The sequence below is a fragment of the Setaria italica genome, chromosome IV (genome assembly GCF_000263155.2).
Source record: "Setaria italica strain Yugu1 chromosome IV, Setaria_italica_v2.0, whole genome shotgun sequence".
NCBI classification, from domain to species: Eukaryota; Viridiplantae; Streptophyta; class Magnoliopsida; order Poales; family Poaceae; genus Setaria; species Setaria italica.
The window spans coordinates 12,874,071-12,883,493 of record NC_028453.1 but is presented as its reverse complement, the minus strand read 5'-3'; the positions used below and the strand labels follow the sequence as shown (position 1 = coordinate 12,883,493).

The 9,423-nt window shown below is 48.1% G+C and overlaps 2 protein-coding genes across 2 annotated transcripts; both read right to left on the bottom strand.

Moving 5' to 3' along the window:
* Nucleotides 1–324: 324 nt before the first annotated feature.
* On the bottom strand, nucleotides 325–3,423 carry LOC101775260 (protein MICROTUBULE BINDING PROTEIN 2C). The gene is made up of 5 exons (XM_004965180.3): nucleotides 3,061–3,423; nucleotides 2,877–2,945; nucleotides 2,104–2,457; nucleotides 1,185–1,403; nucleotides 325–704 (listed from the first exon to the last, which is right to left on the bottom strand). The coding sequence occupies exons 1-5, from the start codon at nucleotides 3,205–3,207 to the stop codon at nucleotides 555–557; spliced, it is 939 nt and encodes a 312-aa protein (XP_004965237.1). The 5' UTR covers nucleotides 3,208–3,423; the 3' UTR covers nucleotides 325–554.
* Nucleotides 3,424–7,977: 4,554 nt separating this feature from the next.
* LOC101774857 (dof zinc finger protein 4) lies at nucleotides 7,978–9,423 on the bottom strand. The gene has a single exon (XM_004965179.2). The coding sequence runs from the start codon at nucleotides 9,031–9,033 to the stop codon at nucleotides 8,146–8,148; it is 888 nt and encodes a 295-aa protein (XP_004965236.1). The 5' UTR covers nucleotides 9,034–9,423; the 3' UTR covers nucleotides 7,978–8,145.

Here is a 9,423-nt window from a genome sequence, read left to right as displayed (position 1 = left end):
GTTCGGTCTAGTAAATTGGTGGGCCTGCAGGCTTGTTCCTTCGGATGGTGTGCTCTTTCAACTAGGCCCAGTGGTGTACCAAGGCTTTTCTGTTCCCAACTCTCACACGGTGCAGCTGTGGCCATGGGCGCAGGTCAGATGTGGCTTTCTGCATAGCTTTTCATAGGTACAGTTTATGGGACGGCATTGTGCTTGCTAATAAGCTACTGCATAGCTTTTCACGGGAGTAATCAATTCTCAAGTTCTCTTAAGCTAAGGAACAATCTGCATAAGCAGCTTCAACCATTTGCATATATCTTTAAATGGTAGTAACTATAACAGGTATTCTAAACTACAGCTGAAATTTCATAATGAACAATGCAGGACTCAAAACTGAATAAATATGATTACAAAATAGAACAACAGTCACTTTCCAGTGCTTAATCCATCACCTCTGGTGGTGCTTAATCCATCACCACCAGAGCGATTCCACAAGCACCTCAACTCAAGCCAACACTTACAATTACATCAGCAGTTCAACATTATCATACATACACTTACAATCAGAAGGAGCATTATAGTACAAGGACCTGCAGCCTTGACCGTGCCTCGGCAGCTAAATTCAGGCGCTCCTCATTAGGGTTCTCTCTCGCAGCCGCGAGAGCTTCAGCATATGTAATCCTTTCTTGCTCTATCTTCTCGACCTCAATCTTGTCAATTTCGCTCTGAGAAAAATACTTAATTGTTATCTTCACACAAGTGTAGACCATCAACTCAGTTTTCTTAGTGTTAATATTTTCATAATAGCAAAGCAGCATCCATTGCAAGATGAAAATGCCACTCCAATTATAGAAAAGCGTAAGACTTCACTCCCATGATTAGATTTCAAAGCCACAAAATTCCATAAAAATTCTCCAGCGCTTCTAATCAACATTTCCCCCCAAATTTCAAAGAACCTCACATCAATATGTGTTAAGGAGTAGCAGTATTATACAATTCCCAGTGTGTTTGTAAAAGCAGCACACATTTTAGAAAATGCAATTGTATTTTCAGTAACCAGCAAAGAGAATTTTTTTGAAAAAACAGCAGGAGGACTGCCTTGTCATATAAGGAGAACAAGGAGCAATTGAAACAACACTAACATTCCATCACTAACTTTAATGGTTTAAGCAGGTCAACGGTGCGTCAAGGATGCATATGCTTACCGTCGATTGAAGTGCCTCTAGTTCATATGATGATGGTATACTACCATCATAACAGTCGCCTGAAACATTTTCCGAAACTTTTTCAAATAACGCCATCAATGAACTTATCTCGAATTCCATATTGGACATATCTCCTTGAAGATCTTCAACCTTTTTATTTGACGTCTTCACCTCCCACTCCAGTTTCTCTAAAGACGCTTGTTTGTCCGCAAGCATAATCTGTGGGACGGCAAAGAAGAGGTCAAAAGAGGCTGTTGCCATCACTTAAATAAAAAACATTTTATTTGAGCATCTTTACCAACAAAAAAATATATTCTTTTGGCATAACATGTATGAATAGAAATCACTATGTGTGATCAGCTAAGATGGAATATGTAATACCCACAAGTTGATTTATAAAAAAAACTGTATTGTACTCAATGCCTCAATCAAATGTTTAGCTGGAAGCACGAGTATTATGCAACCTGTGCGGAACAGCAGGCATAGCTAATCTGCAATATCCTCAAAATGAGGATAAGAAACTTTTCACAAACTGCACATAATGCCATCAAACAATAACCCAGGTTTCGAAGATATAGAACCATGAACTGCACTAGTAAAGCACAGCCAGAATTTAAGTGTGAATGGCTGAATGCAATGCAAGACATACTACTTGTGGAGGTGGATTTTCTGCACGAGCCTTTGTCACTGATGTTGTTACCACTGCTCTAAGGGTTGTTATAGCCCTCGGAAACAAGTAAAAGTACTTTATCGATTATCCGGGCTAAACTTACAAGTTAGGCTGATTATACAGTTTGATAACAATGTTACATGTTTACTTAGGTAGGAGGCTAGGAGCAGTACTATTAACTTACAATATGGACTCAGAATACTAGTAAATCACTATGTAGGAGGCTAGGAGCAGTTGGCAGTACTTTACCTTTGCATCATGCAACTGAGAATTGGTAGATCTGATCAGAGCTTCTTGCTCAGCCACCTGGCGCCTTAGCTCATCAATGGTCGCGTATGCCACATTCATCTCATTCACTGAGTTCTCCGCGTACCTCAGGGCCTCCTCCTTCTCGAGCAATTTCTTCTGCAGGTCATCAATCTGCTCGCGCAGGACAGCAATCTCATCCTTGGGTTTATTTTCTGCACCCGACAGAGACAATGGCGAAACCGAGCCATTCTCACCATTGGAGTCCGGGGTACTTTTCTTGGCTGCATCACCAGGGTCTCTCCGTTTTTTCGCGGACACACTCTGTGGCGACTTCACGCTCTTCAAATCGCTCGCCTGTAAAAACAATCCATCCATCCTCAAGTTCTGAGATACAGTACATCACTATCAAAGCCAAGGAGCAATCATGATAGTTTCACAGGAGAATCGCATGTACTGAAGATTCAGCCGTATCAATCATCACCAACGAGGCTACAAGATACACAAAAGCTGCGAAGCTTCAAGATCTACGGAAACTGTCACTGTGAGAACGTCTCTAATCTGAAAGGGGGGAAACGAGCCTTTGGACGCATTAATTTCTTCTTCCAAATCGTAACTAAATACGGAGAGCGACAGTGCAAGGAAAACCGCAATTTAAGAAAACCGTATAGATTCAAACATACGCAACCGGGACCGGAACAGAATTGATCAATCCACAGTATCCAAGAAAGAAGCATAGGGCTGAATTAGTTGGTTGGGGGGGTGGGGGGGGGGACCTTCTTGGCCGGCGCCGGCGTGTAGACGAGCGAGGCGCGGCGCGAGTAGGACGGGTTCACCCTCCGGTCCTGCGGCCAAGAACAACCAACACAGAACATCGGTCAAACGGCGCAGGAGCCCAACCAAAGAGCCGCGCGCGCGACACGCCCCGAGCCCGGCGAGATCTGCGCCGCCACCACTCACCATTAGCGACTCGACGAGGGGCACCATCTCGACGAGGTTCTTGAAGAGCACCCGATCCACGTTCCCGCCACCGCCCCCCTCGCCGGCCGCCCCGCCGTTGCCGGCGCCGGCCTCCGCCGGCTGCGGATTGTGGGATCGGTCGTGCATTTCTTGCCCCTGTTTCAAATCGAATCGAAATCGGAATCGGGGGGAGGAGAACGGAGGGGGTGGAAATGAAACGAAATGGAATGGAATTGGGGTGGGGTGGAAACGGCTGGATGGAATTGGAAGAGAGTGGCGGCCGGGTGAGAGTGAGACGAGAGAGAGAGACTGGCTCGGGTCGGGGGTTTAAGGCTTTGCGAGACGTTGGGCTCGGGTTCCGACCGGGCCGGCCGGTTGCTTTTCTACGAAGCTTGAAGAGGAGGGTTGCCGGAACAAATGGAGGTGCCGGCTTTTGGTAAAGAGAGAGTAAAGAGGGCAGTGCTGGGCCACTGATTATGAGTGGGTTAACTGGGTAATGCAAGTGGGATCTCGAGTGTTTCCATATAAAATTAGCTTAATACCATATCTTATCTCGCTATATTGCTCTGTCGAGAGAGTGCCATTTTTAGTGGATATTGTACCGTATTTTTAGACAATATTCTCTTTCCTTTTAGGTCGCTTATTATGAGATAAATATATCTTTGAAATTCAACTGTCCAAATCCTTCAAGGAACCGCGACTATAAAAATTTAAATAGGTGCCTTTACCTTAAGGTAATGTACCTTTTTGTAAGTAAAACGATAAATAAGTGGAAATTGAGAGATGCTATCTATCTATTAGCTTATTTGAGTTCGTCAAATAAAGGTCCAGACTTGAGCCTTCCTCGCATAAGTTTGGAGTCTACACTTGAATGTTATATCATTTTATGCATAGAAAAATCGAAACAGTATACTTATATATAAAATTGAACCAAGGGGTATGTAAAACATTGCCGCATGAAGATTACTAGAGAGGTAGTTTTGTGCGCCCTCCAATTTAAAATATATGACTTTTTTTTAATTTTATAAATCAGGTATTTTTCTAATTTAAGCTTGAACTCGGGTTCCATCTGATGATCTAACCACCAAGCCTAGAGTATGCCAAACCTGAGCATCTTGAAAACCTTGAGCTTTCTTTGTTCCGTACAAATGACATCTCTAAGTGTTACCCCTAAATAAAAATGGAGGCGCTCATGTTCCCCTGCCACCTAATTGCGGGTACCGCAAGCTCTTGAATACCACAAGCCATGCTGAATTGCCAATTCACTCATCGAAGTACAGCACGGACGATAACCACCAACCCCGACCCCGTACGTCCTTCCTTGTCTCGTTCGTCAACTCACAACGGCTTGCACGCTACTCCGATCCAGTTTCGGAAACGCTCCGGTGGCCACCGATGTTGCCGGCCGCCGGCTGGTCGGTGGCCGGCCGGCCGGACAAGTACGGAACTGCAGCGGAGCAAAGCGAGGCCGAGGCCGGCCGGGGAAGGCCACAGTTTGGAGGGACGGCCGCGCCGGCCGGGCGAGGGAGACGCTTCGCACGCTTGCAGCCAGCATCGGCCGCGCGCGGCCGGCCGGCATCGTCCCCTGTGTTCACGTCGTGCTCGTACAAGCAGACGTGTGGCGTTGGACCCCGCTACTTTATTTCTCCGAGTCCAAGCTCGTCTGACGCAACGCAGTAACTACCGTCATAAGCCGTGGCGTCATACGTGCTGTCAGTGTCTGCTCAAGGTGATTAAAGAGTAATTAAAGTGTGCTCCATCGCCTAACTCATTAGCACTGTACCCTGTTTGAGTGCGTTCATATGCTGTGTTTTTTTTTTTTTGTCAACGCAGGCACGTACGTTCAAATTTTATACGCGTGATTGTTATATGAAGATTGTACCAGCAGATGCGTATTTTACAAATCTCAATAATGTGACATTGGTTTATTCATTTGATGAACAAAGATTTTGAGTCTGTAAGCTGGTCCAACTCACATCAGGGAAGGGTGATTAACACTGAGAAAATGAACTGAAATACCATCTTCACACCAAGGTCCAAAAAAAGATATTTATTTTAATTCCATAGTAGCAAGGATTTGTAATAGGGAGGGGAAAAAAAGAGACCAAATCAATTTTCCAACGAAGAGGTGAATCATGGGCATAATTTGTCTTGTAGGGCATAATTTTGATTTTGCTCATGATTCAAGATAGGCCCAATAATGCCAGCCCATACTGTGAGAATTGAGATGCAAGGCCGGTGGCTTGTTCCCCCTAAGGAAAAATGGATTGGGCTTGTAGGAAAGTTGAACAAGGCCGGGCTGAACTGGGCTTGAAAATTACCGTGGTTGTGGTGCTTTAGGTCTTTGGAATTCCTAGGTCTTTTCCCCAAACCAATCTGGATCAAAGTGAAGGCACGCAAATATGGCGAGGACAATGGTTTTTTTTTCTTTCGAGGAAAGGGCAAGGACAATGGTTATTGTGTTTTCAAACACGTGTTTACCTAATAATAGCTTCTTCATGAATTCATTATAATTCTACATCTTACGCAGTAACAATATCCTCTTATCTCCATTCTCCCTTCTTTTTTTCCCATCGATTTTTGAAAGGAGCTTGTTACTAGACATGTGCACGTTGCGGTACATGCCAAAGTGGGCAAGTGTTAAGAAATTCCTAATTGAGCAGTACATATGTGAACTAAATACCGCAACTGCCCTTTGTGAGTTTCGATATGTGTACACGCACAATGACACAAACACCACCATTGTATTCATCTGATCATCTCCAAACTATAAAGAGAAAAAAAAAGTCCAAAAGTCATGGATATTTGAGCGAGCACGAATAGCAACGACGGCTGGGAGGTTGCAGGGACCAGGAGGTACGACCAGGTGACGCCTCTGCCTCTCGCTGTCGCCTTGTACCGGCCGGCGCTGTACGTGAGTAGCACGCCTCCAACTGCAAGCATGACACCGACACGGGTGCCACAAAATTCCTTGCGCAACAGTAGAGCGTCATCAGGCCCCCTCTCCAACGAGCTGCTAGCTCAAACAGCAGGAGAGAGATGGGTTTCGGGACTTGTGCGAGCTATTGTTACTGTTCATCAAATAAAAAACTCTATGAGCTGGCCGTTGGGAGGGCCTCGTACCAGTGGCAACTGGTAAGGACACCGAGACTCGTGCTATACCTCCGACGTGACGCGCCACCCGAGAACGAAGGCAATCATCGCGCGTTCTGTTCCTCGCGATCGATCGGTCTCCATCGATCCAGACGCGCGTGCCTTCTTCGGAACGAACGAGTCGCCGGCCGGCTCGCCGCCCCAGAGCACCCTAGCCTGGCCGCCAGAGCTGATCACGACGCAGGTGGCGACTTGCATCGCCGCCGCCGTAATCCTCCTCCTACCGGTTTCTGTTGGGCGCGTCCGCGTCACGGGCTGGAGCGACAGGTCTCCACGCGACGACTTGCCGGCCGGCCGGTTGGCTTCTGCTGTATCGATCTGTCCCATCTCTCAAGGTTCCGTGGGTTCAAAGAAACCGGCCGGCGGCGTTACGTCGGTAGTGCCCATCGTCCTTGCCTCCTTGGATAAGCTCGTCAGGTGATTTGATTTTCTTGCTTATTTCTAGTTTCTAGCACCCGTCACATCAAACATTTAGATACTAATTAAAAGTATTAAACGTGGACTATTTACAAAATTCATTACATAAGTAAAGGCTAAACGACGAGACGAATCTATTCAGCCTAATTAGTCCATGATTTGACAATGTGTTGCTACAGTAAATATTTACTAATGATAGATTAATTAGGCTTAATAGATTCGTCTTGCCGTTTAGCCTCCATTTATGTAATGGTTTTGTAAATAGTCTACGTTTAATACTCCTAATTAGTATCTAAACATTCAATGTGACATGTGCTAAAAATAAGCAAAAGTAACCAAACGGCTCACGTTTGCACCTGACGAACGACAGGACAGTGCCCTTGCATCCAAGTCACATTGATTCTTGCGAAGTGATTACGGGTATTCGGTTCTTTAGTCCGGACTAAAATTTATGTCACAATCGAATATTCGGACGTTAATTAGAAGGACTAAATATGATCTAATTATAAAACTAATTATATAGGAGGCTAATTCACGAGACGAATCTATTAAGCCTAATTAATCCATCATCAGCACATGTTTACTGTAGCATCATATTGTCAAATCATGGACTAATTAGACTTAATAGATTCGTCTTGCAAATTAGTCTCCATCTGTGCAATTGGTTTTATAATTAGTCTATGTTTAATACTCCTAATTAGTATCCAAACATTCGAATTCGATGTAATAGGAATCTTAGAAGTTGCTAAAGACCAAACACCCTCTAAGTCAGTGACGAGATTAGCGCACCGGCTGTTTTCTCGTAGCAACCCGGAAGAAAATTTGCACAATCCGAACAGTGCCTATAAATCATAACTGCCCAAAGGATGCTACGCTGCTGCAAGCTGCTACACAAAGGATGGCATGGTCATCCGAATTTTCCTTGCTAGACGAGACCCTGAAAACAGTCCAGAACAGATCAAAATCTTGGCAACAGCATGGAGGTGATGGTACCAAACAGTGACGGCTACCAAATGCGGCCGAGCAGAGGAGCATGTCAAGGCATCCGCGTGCCGAAGCAGCAACCGCCCGCCGCCCCGTGTCCCCGTCCAAGAGTTAACACGTCACATCCTCATGTCATCTGCCAGGCTGCCAAACCAGGCCAACTGCCTCTGCTTGTACTCGTGTATAGTAGAAGCAATGCACGCAAGCTAGGACCAATTTGCTAACTGCTCTGATGATCATGATATCCACTCTGATTATGCAGCAACAATTTGCTAATCAGGAAACACAAAATACTAAGAGATCATTTTTTTTTAACCTTTGTTGCACACATGTATCTTTAAGGCCTTTGTTTGGACAGATGTATAGTCTCCAATCCACATATATTGAGAGTATTAACAGAGAAAATATTAGTTCATTTTCACTCCAATCTACATAAATTGGAAACGAACGGTGTCATCAAAAGAAGCCCTTAACATTTGTTGGACCACGAGTTTAAGTACAAAATGAACCAGTTGTGTGATCAGTGACACGCTACGGCAAGTAGACGGCCGGGTCCGGATCCGTCCAGCTTCCATGGTTCCAGTGCTCCGGCAACGACGCGTCGCCGGCGTTGCCGCCCGCTAGCTCGAATATCCCTGCCGTCGGCCAGTCGGATGGTCCCGCCGAAAGCTCACCGTCCGATCCTGCGGCGAACGGCGCCGTGTCCGTGAAGGCCGCAGTGCACGATGGCGGCGGCTGCTCTGCAGCAAGTAGACTGGCGGCGACGCGCTCCTCTGCCTGCTCGGGCTGCGGCTGCGCCGAGGAACCGAAGGCCGAGAGAGGCCGCGGCGGCGCGAAGAGCGACGCGAACACGGACGCCTGGTCGGCGAACATCGGCGCCGGCGGGGGCACGAGCAGCGCCCGCGTGTCGCCGGCCGCGAAGCTGCCGGTCTCGGCGCTAGCCTCCGCGACGCCGCCACTCCTGGGGGCGCTCGGTTCGGTCACGACAGAGAACGCGCCCGACACGGGCGCGTCGGCGTCGCCGGCTGCGGTGGGACTGGAGCTGGAGGCGGCGCCGGCGAAGCCTGAGCGCGGGGCCTTTCCGTCCCGGTGCACGCCGTCCTTGCCGCGGCCGTCGGCGGCGGCGGCAGCGGGGCGCCTGGGCCTGGGCTTGCGGCAGCCGCCGCCGACGGGGACGTTGCGGAGGTGGCCGCCCTTGGTCCAGTAGCGGCGGCAGGCCCTGCAGAAGTGGCGCGGCTGCGCGAGGTTGTAGTTGTTGTAGTAGCAGAATTTGGTGTCGGGCGAGTCGCACCGCGGGCACCGCACCTCGGCCGCCGAGGAGCCGCCGTGGCGGCGGAGGAGGCCGATGGCGGCCGCGGCGCCGCCGCCGCTGCCGAACAGCCGCCCCGCCAGGCCGGGGATGGGCTGGAGCTCCTGCATGTGGGGACGGACGGCCTAGTAGTAGTAGGTGCTGCCTGCTCTGCTCTACCCCTGCTTTGCGTCCTCCATTCCATCACCGAACGAGCCGTGGCCGTAAATACCCTCGTGGCGCGCACACCTCCTCTGCTGACGCGAAGATATTTACAGGGTTGCCCACGGCAGGGCAAACAAAATGGCAACCCACTCGAGCAAAAAAGGTTGCTTGACAACTCGCGCCTGTGGCATAAGGGGCATTTCTGGAATTTAGTCGCTAATATTGTAGTTACATTGTTAAAACAGCTACCAGTGATCGGGTTGCACCTAGGTTACGGGGAGGTATGGACATCTTTTTCAGCAACGGATACACCTAAAGCAAAGCTAGCCTGGTCGATCCGGTGCCGCCACGAGCGC